Source organism: Cyprinodon variegatus, unplaced genomic scaffold, assembly GCF_000732505.1.
Source record: "Cyprinodon variegatus isolate N-32 unplaced genomic scaffold, C_variegatus-1.0 Scaffold988, whole genome shotgun sequence".
Taxonomy (NCBI): Eukaryota; Metazoa; Chordata; class Actinopteri; order Cyprinodontiformes; family Cyprinodontidae; genus Cyprinodon; species Cyprinodon variegatus.
This window is the reverse complement of record NW_015151441.1, coordinates 175189-190551: the sequence shown is the minus strand read 5'-3', so window position 1 is coordinate 190551 and position 15363 is coordinate 175189. Positions and strand designations below refer to the sequence as shown.

Here is a 15363-nt window from a genome sequence, read left to right as displayed (position 1 = left end):
GATACCGCACCGTGACGTCACAAACCAGTAGGTGGCAGTAGTGTTCTTTGACAAACATGGATGCCTCCAGTAAAGCACATTCAAATTAAAAAGAATCTTAATTTAAAAAACTTATGATTTATTGAACAGTATGTATTAATTTCATATTTAAAAGAACTTTCAGAAGTTTGTATTCTGAATATGGGCGGATTTTCCTTTAATCAGACTATCTGACCCTACTTACTGATGTTTGTCAAGTTTTCTGCCATAGTTTTCTGGTAGCCACAGCTGAACCAATCTGAGACAAACACCTTCAGCTAAACCTTTAGGTTTGCATGTTGATCAGGAGGGAGGCGCTATGATGAACCAGTAACCTGAGTGAAGTGATTATCAACGTTTCCTCTCTTTCCTTTTAAGAAAAGTTAGACTAAAAGCTTCAAAGTTGTCAATTTGAAATCAGATGCTGGCTTTGAGTTACTTTATTTTGGGTAAATAATGAAGTATAAAATATTAAAACACAGATTATTTAGTTCGGATTATGTTTAATGGTGGCTTACAGGTTGGTCAGTGATTAGATTTTCTTTGTGTTTTTCAAAGCACAGACTAGATGTTTCATTAATATTCGGTGTCAGTTTGATGACTCGTTAATTTTGGTGAAGTTGTCTTAAAGTAAAGCATATTTGTAAGAAGGAGCTTTTTCGTCTTTTTGCATTGCATGATTAAGCCTAATTAGAGTGCGATTGCAAGGCTCATTAGTTATCTGTGATTCTTCAGAGCTTTGGTCTTTTCTAGTGTGCGACATCTGTTACTTTCTGTTTAAGGATATGTGAGGCAGGTTGCATAATATTTAAGTGTATAAGTGGCTGTGTTATATAAACATACGGTAACTCAGTCTATACTGTGGATACAGCTTTACTCCAAATGGTTACTAGGAAGATTCAAGTCATTGCCAAGAAATGTACCTCACAATTCAGGCTGCTTTTTACTGCTTTTGGCAGCTCCTGCTCTCAACAATAAATGTCATTAAGAAGATTAAAACACCTCCAATTGTTAGCTGTTACTCTTTAAACAAGATTATCTGGCAAAAAATTAATTAAAATTTTTGACCAATGTAAAATTAACTTTGACAAAATGTAGGTTCATTCTTGGTACATACGTTTATATATCAATTTTTATATCCTCAAAAATAGTTAACGACAAAATGTCTTAAAATAGTTCTTTTTAGTACTTCATCAGCAGTACCATGAATATCTCGGCATCAAAGTATTCTTCTGCTGTAACACGGCATGATTGGTTTGTCTATCACAGACTGAAGCAGGGGCCTTTCCAGTTTCTCATCTGTGCTTGATATTCTGTCTGTTTCAGGCTGTAGAGGGGGCAGGTCTAGCCTTCATAGTCTACAGTGAGGCCATAAAGAACATGCCATTGTCCCAGCTGTGGTCCGTGCTGTACTTTGTCATGCTTCTGCTGTTGGGAATGGGCAGCATGCTGGGAAACATCACAGCCATTATCACCCCGCTGCGAGACTTCAAGGTTGTGGCCCGCATAAGCGATGAGGTCTTTAACGGTAAGAAGCAACGTGAGGCCAACCCTTGCACACATCGGTCTTATAAAAATTTGGTTTATAACTTCACACTGCTGTTTACACAGAAAGAAGTTATAAACACACTCGTTTCAGCCGTCCTGTTGATATTTATGAATTATCCACATAGCAGAAAATTTTTCATATCAGATAAACACACATCTTTGTTTAGGGGAAAAAAATCCTGTAAATCTTTAAGTAAGGTTTCTACAGATTGTGTTTGGATGTGTATTAAAAACACAACAACAATAAGTTTTTTAAACTGGAACTATGAAGCTACTCAGAAAGTCTTAATTCCACTAACAACTTTAAAAAACAGAACAACTACAGAGAGAAGTACGTTTGTCTGACTGTGTGTGACTAAGGTGGACCAAAGATCTGTGTCAGGGTGACAAGGATGCTCTACACTGGAGAGAGAGCAGTCTGGCCTGGTGGGTGGAGTAGTGAGAAGGTTGTTAGCACCTGGTTCAATCCCCACAGTCTCCACTCTGGGTTCCTGCGCAAAACCCTTTACCCCACACTGCTCCCCGGGCGCCGCACCATGGCAGCCCACTGCTCTCCAAGGGGACGAGTCAAGTGCAGAGATACATTTCTCCAATGTTAGATCAATAAAGTTCCATTATTAACTTTCAACTAGGTATCACAATACAAAAACAAGTCTTACTCTATCGCCCACAAAGTTGAATATAACTCTGTTTCAGATAACATTTGGTCCGACTTTAAATTACTGTAAAATTTACTCTATAGATAGTGTCAGATTTTCAGTTGATTTTATTCGTATTAGTGTCAAATCAAGAAGACTGGTGAGTAACTGACACCATATAAATTATAAAAGTTACACTGCATGGCTGTTCAATTTTACTATGATTTTTAACTCCAACATTTGAGCAGATTTACATTAAAGGAATAGTACACCCAAAACATGATTAGCCTTCATTTTCTACTCACCCCCATGCTGAACAACACTCTGGAGTACTTTTTTGATATCTCAAATGCATCTGGAGATCTGGGAGGCTTCTTGCTGTCTGCTGACATTCAAATAATGGAGGTCTATGGCGCCCGAGGCAGAAAGGTCCACAAAAGTCCACAAAAAACGTGTCAATATTCCTCCATACTGCTCGTCCAATGTATTCCAAGTGTCCTGAGTGGGTAGTATCCAGAATTTACTCGAAACGAAGTCATTTAGAATGTTTTTAGAGCATAAACAGTAGTGTATAGGATTTCCTGAAAGCGCGTTCACGACGCTACGGAAACCACGGCAGACCAAACCAGAAGAAATTGCGCATTCAGCTCGGCAAAGAACTCATGCTCTTCCTCAACACTGAAGTCCTCAGACATTTTTCTTTCGTTGTTTCTTTCTTTGCACAGGTAAACAGCACATTTCTTCTTCTACGCTTGCATTATCGGCAGAGCAGATGCTGAATGCGCACTTTCGTCTGGTTTGGTCTGCCGGCTTCCGTAGACTCGTGAATGCGCTTTTAGGAAATCCTATACACTACTGTTTATGCTCTAAAAACATTCTAAATGACTTCGTTTCGAGTAAATTATGGACGCTACCCACTCAGGACACTTGGAATACATTGGACGAGCAGTATGGAGGAATATTGACACGTTTTTTGTGGACTTTTATGGACATTTCTGTCTCGGGCGCCATAGACCTCCATTGTTTGAATGTCAGCAGACAGCAAGAAGCCTCCCAGATCTCCAGATGCATTTGAGATATCAAAAAAGTACTCCAGAGTGTTGTTCAGCATGGGGGTGAGTAGAAAATGAAGGCTAATCATGTTTTGGGTGTACTATTCCTTTAAGCATAATTGTAAACATACAATTTAGAGCTAAATATGTTAACTCTGAATTCTTAACTCTTAATTTCCTTCTTTTTTCAGGTGGGGTGTGTTTGCTGTGCCTTCTCCTTGGCCTGGGCTTCACAACAACATCAGGAAACTATTGGTTTACCATGTTCAATGACTATGGAGCCACTTTCTCCCTGTTGTTTGTCGTCCTCATTGAGGTCATAGCGGTCAGCTATATTTATGGAATCAGAAGGTTTGTATATTATTTGAGAAGAATTTTTGTTTTCTCTATATTCTGCTCCGTTTTTGTTCCATTATCTATAGCCAAATGTACATTATGTCCATTTACCTAACAGCTTTCCAATTTTACTATGTTCAGTTCTGTTTATTTCTATAGCACCAATTCACAGCACATGTCATCTCAAGGAACTTTACAGAGACAATTTAACCAGATCATACAGTCAGATTGATTCAAAGTTTTCTATCTAAGGAAAACCAGTTGATTGCACCGACTCATTGACTCAGATGCAATTCCTTTACATCAAACATGCTTATAGCGACAGTGGAGAGGAAAAACTCTCTTTGAACAGGAAGAAACCTCCAGCAGAACCAGGCTCAGTGTGAGCGGCCATCTTGCTTTTGACTTTGACTTGGGTTCAAGGAGACAGAAGCAGAGATAGAAAAAGAAGCAGAGATACGAGCTCCCATGTCAGATGATGAAAGAGAGCACATCCAGTTAGTCACAATCAGAGAAACAGGACTAGAATCATTCATGGAATCTGACATCTATAAACAAAGGTGTTGAGGGCAGCAGCACAGCTGATATTTCTCTCCAGGATAGAATCACAGCAAAACAGGAACAGAGCAGGCAAACACTGCAGAATGGGAGAATAGAGATAGAATGCGGAAAAGGGGTTGCCATGTCCTCCAGCTGTCAAAGCCTATAGCAGCATAACTGTAGAGAGAGCGCAGGATGACATAAGTATTTTGGGTGAGGAATAATAAAGGTAGCTACAGTGTGACCAAGGAGTAACCTCTATCTGGAGTGAAATTCTACCCCGCTAGTTGGGGCTGTTTCTTTGTGAATGAGGACCCTGGTGCCTCTAAGCATCATACCTGAGCTTAGATTAGAACTAAGAATGTTTATTTATTAGACAGTCCAGTTCCACAGATCTTCTCAGCACCAGCATCCAGCCCTTTAAGGGTAAAAATTATTTTAGATACTGTAAACTTGAAGACTGTAGAGTTTAACCAATCATCTCTGCCCACATATAGCTCAATCACTCAGAGCCCAACATTATCAGATGTCTGGCACGCAACTCTGTAAACTAGCCATTCCTGCCTTTTCACTCTATATATATATAATTCAATTCAAAATGCAGTTCAAGAATAATTTATTGAGCCAAAATAATTATATGTCTGAATGAGGAACATCACTTTAAAAGACAGAACCATGCTCCAACTGTTAAGATAGATGACAGCACCCAGAAAGGTCCTATTGATGCTCCCTCCTGATAAGAAGTGCTTTCACTGAGATAGATGCTTACAGCTGCACCAATGTTTTTTTGCTTGGATCAGGTCCTCTTACCTGGAGGAGGAGAAGGTCATTTTGAACTACTCTAAAAAACATTCTGTCCTTTTTTCCAAGGTTTGAAAAAGATATAGAAGACATGCTTGGTCATCGTCCTAACTGGTACTGGAAGATCATGTGGGCAGGAGTCAGCCCCCTTCTTCTCATCTGCCTATTCGTGTTCTATGTTGTGAACTACATCCAAGGTGGAACGCCTACCTACCAAGCATGGAACAAAGACCTGGTGAGTTCTTTTTTTTTTGAAAAGTGCAATCTACCAGTGTTTAGGCAATGGAAAAACACATTTGCATGTCTGTGAACTTAAGCGGGTTTAAATTTGACTGATCTGAGCTGTGAATAGAGTTTGGCATTAACTGCCTGCTATTGTGTCTCCAGGGGAAATCTGAGCAGACGGAGTATCCAGTCTTTGGTCAGGCTTTCATCGGACTGCTCCTGGTATCGTCAGTGAGCTGTATTCCTCTCACAGCTTTGTACGTCTTTTGCCAAAGGAAAAAACATGCGCAGCAACATAAGCAACAGCTCACTGTGAATACAGTTGCTGCTTAGAGACTGAGCGGGACAGGGATGAACTTCTTACCACAACCGTTCTGACTGAAAAAACGAGACTGTGGATTGTATAAAGAAAAGATTGCAAGCAATAAGCACCCGTTTATGTTTTGTATTATATTATCTGTGCTAGTTCAATTTGACGTGAGCCAAAGCTTTTCAAGATTTGTCATGAAGGTAAAGGTGTTTTCTGAATAACGTGGGCTTGCTGGAGAAATCCAGATGCAGGCATGAGATCTTTCTTTATTTATCAGATATATTTTTCACTGAATCAACTGTTGCTTTGAGCCAATCAACAACCAGTACTGTAGTCTGAGTCTAACGTTTTCTGTACAGAGCAAGAAGGACTCCTTAAACCCTTTTAACTAGTTTACACATCTAAACTGAGGAACCTAATGTAGGTTTTGTCATTGGTGTAAATAAAGTGTAGTTTGTCTGATTGTCAGACGTTTTTAACAAATATAGCTGTATTCAGTATTTTATATGAATTTGGTTCCCTATTTGTGTGATAATGAAATGAATGTATCTTTGTTCCCAAAACAAGGAGCTATTGAATGTAGGCTTTTAGATTTTATTTTCATATCTAATTTTTTTTTTATAAATATATTTTATACTTTTTTTAGGGCTGCACTGTCGCCTCACAGCATGATGTGAACCAGTTCAAATTATAGCTGAGGTATTTTTGTATAAAGCACATTTTCCTACATGAGTGCATTGATCTCCTGGCTCATAGAGTTGGATCTCACATTAATTAGTCTTGTTTGTTTTAATGTGATAGGGTTTTTTATTCAACTGTGTCGTCACGGTGATCAAGTGTTAAACAAGTAGCCTACCTTGTGGTTGTTACCTCCTGAAATACACAGTCGCCTCCAACGACTCTAACGCCAGCGGCTGTTTTAAAGATGGTTGAAACTAAATAACCATCCATTTAATTCTAATCAAACAAAAAAACATAATTTTGCTCTTCGTATGTGTTCTTCATATTAGCTTTATTTGTTTATTATTATTATTTCAGCAGTTGGGCCTTTTATGTTAAACAAATATACAATAGGATTGTTTTCTGGAAAATTTACACAAGAGCGGCTGAATTAAAATCACAGTGAGAAAATATGTTGGAGAAAGAATTAAATGTTTAGACTGAATATTGCAGTAATATGATAAACTGTGTAAAAACTTTCAAAAGCAGGTTTATATATTTGTTGTTTAAAGAATGTGTCAGAAATTGCTGTTCTTTATGAATCAGTTTTCTTATAGTAATTGTACATGTGCCATTTTTAGTAAAGAAAATCCATTACATTACATTTCACGGATTTTGTGTCCGATTATCAAAACTAAATTGTTTGTCTTCGACACTCCCAGCTACTGGTATTCAAAATATGAATCAGTTGCTCTTTGATTGCTTGTAAAGAAATGCATTTTGCTTTTTTTTTTAATTCAATCTGCGAAATAAGAAGTCAGTATTCATCACAGACAATCAGCAGCTATTGAGAATGATTTCCTGTTAAATGTTCTAAACATTTTACACTACCTTGTTATTGTTCGTTTTTCTTTTTTCTTTTTTTTTTTGAAGGCAGGGGGGGGGGGTTGCTTTTACAAATAAATACAAAACTGATGTTGAAAGGACTGTTTGTGTTTATTTAGCTCTTGAATTTTTTTTTTGTGTTTCTTAAATGACAGGTTTATAGCTTGTGGTTCCTTTTTGGATTTCAGTTTCCCTTAAGGTTCATAAAACCAGGAAAATTAATGGCTTCTCAACAGGAAGTAGGGGAAAAAGTTCAGGGCACTCAACTAAAAAGAAAGGTGTAAAAGAGTAGAATGGTTTCAAAAAATCCAAATAGTTCTCATGTATGACTGCACATAAACCAAAAAAGAAAAGCTAACATAAGAGATTAAAAGGTGTTTTGATCCTGGGAGGAAAGATCTGTGATAATGGTTCTTAGTCTGTTTAGAATGCAGGATTCATTTACTGAAGGAGCTTTCTAACTCTGCAGCAGGTTCATGCATTAGGTTCCTTGTTTTTCCGACCACCCCTGTCGGCTCTAAACCTGCCTGCAAAGAGCAGGTAGAGCACACATGATGTCATCTCAAGATATTTTACAGTTCAACCAGATCATCCAGTCAGATTGATTCAAAGTTTTCCATCTAAGGAAAACCAGCTGATTGCATCGACTCTTCAGCAATCCCTCACACTAAGCATGCTTGTAGCGACAGTAGAGAGGAAAAACTCCCTTTTAACATGAAGAAATCTCTAGCAGAACCAGGCTCAAGGTGGATTTATACTCAGAAATCAGGTTGTCTGCTTGTGTGTCGCATTGAATGCAAATTTGCCTCTTGCCCTGCCTCAGACACTCTGCTGCACCTCCCCAAAATTGTAGGTGACAGCAGACAGGGGGCATCTGATCCAATCTTCCTTTCTAATCTAAAATTCTTGAGAAAGTAGTTGCCAAACAAGTGTGCGATCACTTACACCATAATGAACTTTTTGAAGAGTTTCAGTCTGGCTTTAGAGCTCATCATAGCACTGAAACAGCTCTGGTGAAAGTCACTAATGATATTCTCATGGCCTCAGATAATGGACTTGTATCTGTGCTCGTCCTGTTGGATCTTAGTGCTGCATTCGATACAGTTGATCATAATATTCTTTTAGAAAGACTTAAATATTTTGTTGGAATTGAAGGAACAGCTCTAGACTGGTTTAAATCTTATCTATCTGATCGAATTCAGTTTGTTCATGTTAATGACAGATCTTCAACATGCTCAAAGGTTACATGTGGAGTACCACAGCGATCAGTGCTAGGACCAATTCTCTTTACTTTATACATGCTCCCAATTGGTAGAATTATTAGACAGCATGGGATTAATTTCCACTGTTATGCTGATGATACCCAGCTATATCTGTCTGTAAATCCAGATGAAGCTAACCCATTACATAGATTACAGGCATGTCTGAAGACATAAAAACCTGGATGACTCTTAACTTTCTCCTTTTGAATGCAGACAAAACAGAAGTTATAGTCTTTGGACCAGAGTCTCTGAAAAAGAAGCTGATTAATCAGTCACTTCATTTGGATGGGATTAAACTGATTTCAGATAATAAAATACGAGCTCAGTGCATAAAGAAAATGAATAAAATAATTTATTATATGATGCTTTAACATTAAAAGCTTTATTCCAAAACATATGTTTGAGATACATCCTTGGACCATTATATGGTTTAGATTGTTAGGTTGAGGCATTTAGTGAGTATGTTGTTTTTTTGAATCTGTTAGTTCAATCTCTAACGTTCTGCTCTCTCTGCTTTTTCTCATAGTAGCTTCATCTGGTCTGTTCCTGTTTGGCTGTGACTCCATCCTGGAGAGAAATATCAGCTGTGCTGCTGCCATCATCTCCTTTATTTATAGATGCTGGAGATCAGCCTGTTTTTCAGTGTGGTCCTGTTTCTCTGACCGTGACTAACTGGATGTGCTCTCTCCGTCCTCTGGCATGGGAGCTGGCTCGGAGCTCGTCTGCCTGGCTGTGTGTTTCCTGGACGGGGCCGCCTTTTACAGCTGTTTTTTGTATCTCTGCTTCGTTTTCTATGTCTGCTTCTGTCTCCTTGAACCCCAGTCGGCCTCGGCAGATGGCCGCTCACACTGAGTCTGGTTCTGCTGGTTTCTTTCTATTAAAAGGGAATTTTTCCTCTCCACTGTTGCTACAAGCATGCTTAGTGGGAGGGATTGCATTTGGGCCAATGAGTCGATGCAATCAGCTGGTTTTCCTTAAATAGAAAACTTAGACCCAGTAGCAGCTGGAGAAGGCTAATCACTCCTATGATGATGATACAGAACACCTGCCTTTTTGGCTGCTGGTGAGGTAAAAAGTTTAAAGGATAGACTTTAAGACTGACCAACGTTTCAACCTACATCGCCTCCTTTTTGGGGGCTTTGAGAAGTTTCCCCTACTCCATACCGGGTGCCAATCTCTGAAAATCCACCCTTGGTTCCAGTTTTCAAAGTTTTACCCTGGGTTCCAGTCTCCAGAGGACCACCCTAGACTCCAGAAAAGATTTACATCTTGTTCATATGAAGTTGTACCTGGTTCTGCCTTCTTGGCTTCATCACTGCCAGAACTGGCTTTTAGGAGATAATTTTCAGATCATCATGTGCACAGGCTAAAGTTCACATCTGCCCTGTCTCCAGTTGTGTTCCCAGTTTCAGAACATTTCCTGCATGCCTTTCCCTTTCTGTCAAATTATTATCCTTTAAGGGCCACAAGTGCCAAATATCACTTGAAAGGAATTGCATTACTCATTGCAATAAATGTTCTTTGCTGTAAACGAACTTTACTCTTAACAAGCAGTATTCCCATAGGCTAAAATAGATTAGTTTACTTTGAAATTGATTAAGTGTTTTTATATCCTCAATTTATTAGGTTATGGGGCAACCACTGCTACCGTTTTAAAGGTTAGTCCAGTTCAAGTCCTTTCAACTCTGTAAAGTGCAACATCATGAAACTCTGCTGATAGCACAAACTGCAAATAGTGCAGTATCTGCATGTCTGGTCCTTTACTCATTATCTTTCTACAGTACTTGTAATCAATTCATAATCCTGTTTAGCTGAACTTATCCACTAATGTGTTCCTAAGGTAATGATTTAAAAAGATCAAAGGTGTAACAGTAGGGCAAATACGACTGTATGAAACATTTGATACATTTAGTTTTTATTTAGTTGATTGTGTCTATACTCATATTACTCACAGTCCCTTTAATGTTCTTTTTATTTCCAAATATTTTTTTCATAATGCAAAAAAAATTAGAAGAATGGTGAAGCAAACAAAGGAGTGCTTTATTTTCCATTTAAGTTTGTTGAGATTTTGATCCTTTCTGCTGTCAATGTAGCAGCAATGGAGTCAGTGACTTAAATAGCATAATGCTCTGCTCTGGAGTCTGAAGAGATGACAGAAGGGTGCTTCTAAAATGACATTACAGACAAAACTGAACCCTCTCACCAAACTATTATTCAACAACTGTCAGGAATCCAGTTTGTGTGGTCTGTTTTTGTGTTTCCTTTCCTCCTCCACCAGGTGGTGCCCCGTCCTCATTGTTTCTCCCTGCACACCTGCAGCTCATTGCCTCATTACCTGTGGAGTGCTCTTAAGCTGCTGACTGCCACTACCTTGAGGCCAGAGTGTTTGCCAATACATGCTACTCTAGCCGTGCTTAGTTTAGCAGAGTCTAACCTGAGTTTTGTTTGCCAGTTTTGGGTACTCTAGCCAAGCTGAGTTTTGCTGAGTCAAACTGAATTTTTGTCAACCTGAGTCTTAAGTTAGTTTTTTTTTTGTCTTTGCCTCTCGGCAGGAAGTCATCCTGCCAACTGGATTTGTTCAGACCTTCTCTCTCTGAAAGGATCAACTAAGCTTCTAACTGAGCTGGGGTTCCAAATAGGAAGTTTGGATCCACTTTCCCCAAGAGGTCGTTTGAGCTTCACACCGAGCAAAGGTTTTATCTGCACCACAGCCAGTTCAAGTACAGCAGGAAATCTGAGTGGCAGTGAGCTTCTCCATTTACTCCAAACAGGAAGTTTGGATCAACTCTCCCCAAGAGGTTGTTTGAGCTTCACACCGAGCAAAGGTTTCATCTGCACCACAGCCTGTTCAAGTACTGCAGGAAATCTGAGTGGCAGTGAGCTTCTCCATTCACCAAGGAACAACCGCAGTCTGAGTAACCCAGTCCACCCAACACCAAACAAGACAATCTCTGGAACATTCCACACAGACTGGATTCCATAAAGGACACCTTTTCCTGGAGAAGTGAATCTCCAACCTATTCCTCCAATTCAAACCAAAGATTCAAATTACCAATGAGCCTGAACTAACCGCAGTGTCTTCCCCTCACCTTTCAGTTCTGGTTGAGCAGTGTTCTGAGCAGCACTGGAACCCTCTCAATATTCTTAATAAACCTGTTAAACTTTTCCCTGGTCTCTCTGTTTGGCTTTCTGCATTTTTGGGTCAGACCTTTAGATAAAATCATGACAACACTATTTTTCTTCTCTGCAGTAACTTCCTGCCTTTTGCAACAATCTTCTTGGATTTCTCTTGGGTAGCGTGAATAACTACAACATTTTTAGATGTAAAGAATATATTGTTTAAAAGCTTTATTTTGACAAAAGAAAATTCAGGTATCAAACATACCTGTTCAGGCAAACTGGTAAAAATCTAAACATCCTGCAATAGCCTGTTCTAATCATGATAACATTACAGTGAAAAAATAGTTTTGTTTGAATGCTAGTTCATCAATGTATTCCATTTAGGTGTAATCACCTGGCAGCAGGTGAAGAGGAAGAATAAAAATGTTGCTCTAACAGGTAGGACCTGTTCATCATCTCATTGGGTTCCTCCTCATTTTAATCCTGTCTTCTAATAAACCATAATTAAAGGGTTGTCTAACTGTGCAGTCATTGTTTATAATGCTGTAATCAGATATCAGTGTGCTCAGTGATATTAACAACTTATAAATACCTGTTAAATCTGTTTTTAAGATCTAATTTCCCTTTAGAATTCAGAACAAACCTTTGAATTAAAATATGATTGGAATAACTGTGATATGTGATATAATAAAAACTAAATATAGCAAGGCTGGATTCAGGAGCTTCTGAAATATGGTAATTTGTGCAACTTCCAACAAGACATAGCCTCATATGATGCAGCATAATAAAAGATAAGAATGCACAAGGTGGAAAATATAAGCATAACAAATACAGTAAAAAGATAAGAGAGGAAGCAGTTAAAGTGCATCAAATACTATAAAATCAAGGCTGTTCAAAGTATCATCAGAGTAGCCTACCTGTGATAAATAGCGTAATGATTAACATATCTAATCAAGCTGATAATGTGACCCTGAAATAGGCTTTCACTATAAACTTGGCTCATAAAATGAAAGAGCAGCGGTAAAATTGTATGTGAATAACTGAACCATATTTCCTTTCCAGGTCACTCTGTTTTATTTTGTTTTTTTTAAGCCTCGTTAAATATGAGAAAGATAGTGAAGGTGCTTTACAAACTACAGGACCTGTTGCTTCGGAACCACTTTTTTTGTGGATTTTTATGAACCGTCGTCACGATGGAAGTTTGTTTGCATCTTTTTATCGTGTTCTGTTTGTGTGCTTCCAGTTTTATGGCGCATATACATTATGTGAGCCATTAAAAACCAAGGTTGGACTGTTTTCCACTCAAAGCATCTGGTAAAGTGATAAACTCTCCTGCAATTACCTAACAATGTTTTTATCTGTTCAGAGGTCATGTAATTACAAAAAGAGCTGTAAATGATTAAGGGAAATAAAACCATGATGATCAATAGGCAAGACAAAAATAAACCCTGGGCGTGGGGAAATGGTGTCAGATAAGCAGGAAGACAATCTCAAGTGGTCAGAATACATAAAATATAGAAATGTTATTAGTGAAGAAAAATATGTGCAAATCCTAGGTGACAATAAAAAGATTGCTTTATGATTACAATTTAAAATACAATGGAAATACAATGTGCTGATATGTTATGTCTTCAGAGACAAAGACATGTTAAAGGCAGTTGTTTTTTTTTTACGTGAACACAAACCCACCACAGAGAACCAGAGGTCAAGATTGTCCGAAAAGGAAAGCAAAAAAAAAAAAGAAAGTACATGAAAGGGCTTTGAAAATGGTTTGAAAAATTGTCAAAAAAGGCACAATTTTACCTTTAAGGCAAAATCATTTATCTACAGACTCATACAGGTCATTATATCTCAAACTGGTTATTAGTGACCGTGACAGCCACTCTGAAGCTCTGTGGTAACTTTTATATTTTTCATTTTCAAAATGAGTTGTGCATTTCATATATTTTCATTAGCCTGACATTAAGTTAGTTTTTTGCAGTGCACACATTTAGTTAACTTTGTCAGTTTTTTTTTTTGTTGTTCACAGATGCAATGGATTAAATTCTTTTTCTTTGAGCTGCCATTTGCCTTTGGATCTGCTGGTGGAGGGCTGCAATGAGCTCCAGCTTTTCTCAATTGGTGGTTGCAGGCTAATCAGCCGGTCACACCATTTTAGAGGCAAGGGAAATTTGTTTATCATTTGTTTAAATATTCTTAGTTTTGGTAATTTTGTTAATTGGTTAAATTTAAAAAGTACTTTGTGTCTGGCTAGTATTTATCTGTTTAATTAAGTATGTTTGTTAGTTAGTCAGTTACCCCCCTTGTGTGTCAACAGTGGTCTGATCAGCCACTTTTTAAGTTTCCTTCATGTCTTGTTTGTTAGGTCAGTTTGTGCTTGTGTTCTTTATGTTGGTACATGAATTAAAATCTGTTTTGCAGACCTCTGTTTTTTGGGCTCAGTTTATCATTTTTTTTCACTTTTTTTGGAATAAATTAAGACCTTTTTTAAAAAAAAAAATTCAATGGTTTTCTGGCTGTTCAAATCCCTCAGTGACACCGAACATTGAGGAGAAAGTACCTGCAGGACAAGTTGTTCCATAATCTGGAGTGAATGATTAGCAGCGATGTTGTTCAACTGGCAAAGCTCCTAAAAGATCAGGGCAGGGAGAACAGGCTACCACTCATATCCAGTTCGGATAGGATGAGCTCAGAGGTCCGTTTCAAGAAGCAACTTTAACAAACAGTCTTAAATCCACAACTCTGAATTGATCTAGCCTAAAGCTGGGAACTGAGATTTTGGTTTCATAAAAGCTGCTGTGATTTAGTTTAATCAACTCTAAGTAGGTCCACTTAGAGTTGAACACGTGCATATCAAGTACCGTATGTTAAACCATTATCTGTGGAGCCAAGATTTGACGAGTCAGCATGGCAGCAGGAAGTGCTTATTTCCCCCCATTGGAACTACAGTGTTTGATACAGAAATGGAAAAAAAAAAATGGAGAATGTGTTTAAAAGAACGAGCAACAGCGCTACAGCTGCAAAGGAGAGGTAGATGGTAAAGGATAAGATTGCTGATCAAGTTTATGCGTAGGTTTATATGAAGCATGTTACGGCAGGCCGTTTTAACATTTATTAAAAGCATGCTTCTCTGTGTAGCTCGATTTGTAGATCACTAAAATGGTCAAAATCACATGCCTAATCGGAACTGTAATAATAGATTTTCTAGATTACAGTTTTGCAGAAGTAACTGGATTTCAGAAAGCCAAAGAAAAAAATTATACTATTAAGAATTCAGTTTTATATACCTAGAAATGTTTACACATTTTAAGTGGCCGTTTTGAAATTCATAAGCTTGACTGAATATACGTATATTTATATCTGAAATACATTTCTTCACAATCAAATTAATTAAAAGTAAGACCAGTAATCATTTCTAGACATCTAGAAGGTGCATATAGTTTTGTTTAAAAGCTTTATTTTTACAAAAAAAAAAAAATTTGGGTATCAAGCATACCTATTCAGATAAACTAATAAAAATTTAAATATCCTGCCATGGACTGTTCTAATCATGATAACTCTTCAGTGGAAAAATAGTTTTCTGTTTGAATTGTAGAATTATAGTTTATCAATGTATCCTATTTAGGTGAAATCACCTGGCAGCAGGTGAAGAGGAAGAATAAAAATCTTGCTCTAACAGGTAGGACCTGTTCATCATCTCATAGGGTTCCTCCTCATCTTCATCCTGTCTTCTAATAAACAATAATTAAGGGGTTGTGTGACTGTGCAGTCCTTGTTTATAATGCTGTTATTACACATCAATGCGCTCTCACTGATATTAACAACTTATAAAACAACTTATTAGATGGCATGGGATTAATTTCCACTGTTATGCTGATGATACCCAGCTATATCTGTCTATAATCCAGATGAAGCTAACCTATTTCATAGATTACAGGCATGTCTTGAAGACATAAAAACCTGGATGA

General features: G+C 37.9%; 1 protein-coding gene across 1 annotated transcript in view; it reads left to right on the top strand.

The window, feature by feature from the left end:
* The window catches only part of slc6a20 (solute carrier family 6 (proline IMINO transporter), member 20), a 27464-nt gene extending 20404 nt beyond the window's left edge, over nt 1-7060 (top strand). Inside the window, exons 7-10 of the mRNA XM_015399104.1 lie at nt 1345-1546; nt 3448-3607; nt 5003-5168; nt 5321-7060. Of these exons, the coding sequence (XP_015254590.1) occupies nt 1345-1546; nt 3448-3607; nt 5003-5168; nt 5321-5491 (699 nt within the window). The 3' untranslated portion in view covers nt 5492-7060. The remainder of the gene's footprint in view (nt 1-1344; nt 1547-3447; nt 3608-5002; nt 5169-5320) is intronic.
* Nucleotides 7061-15363: the final 8303 nt, after the last annotated feature.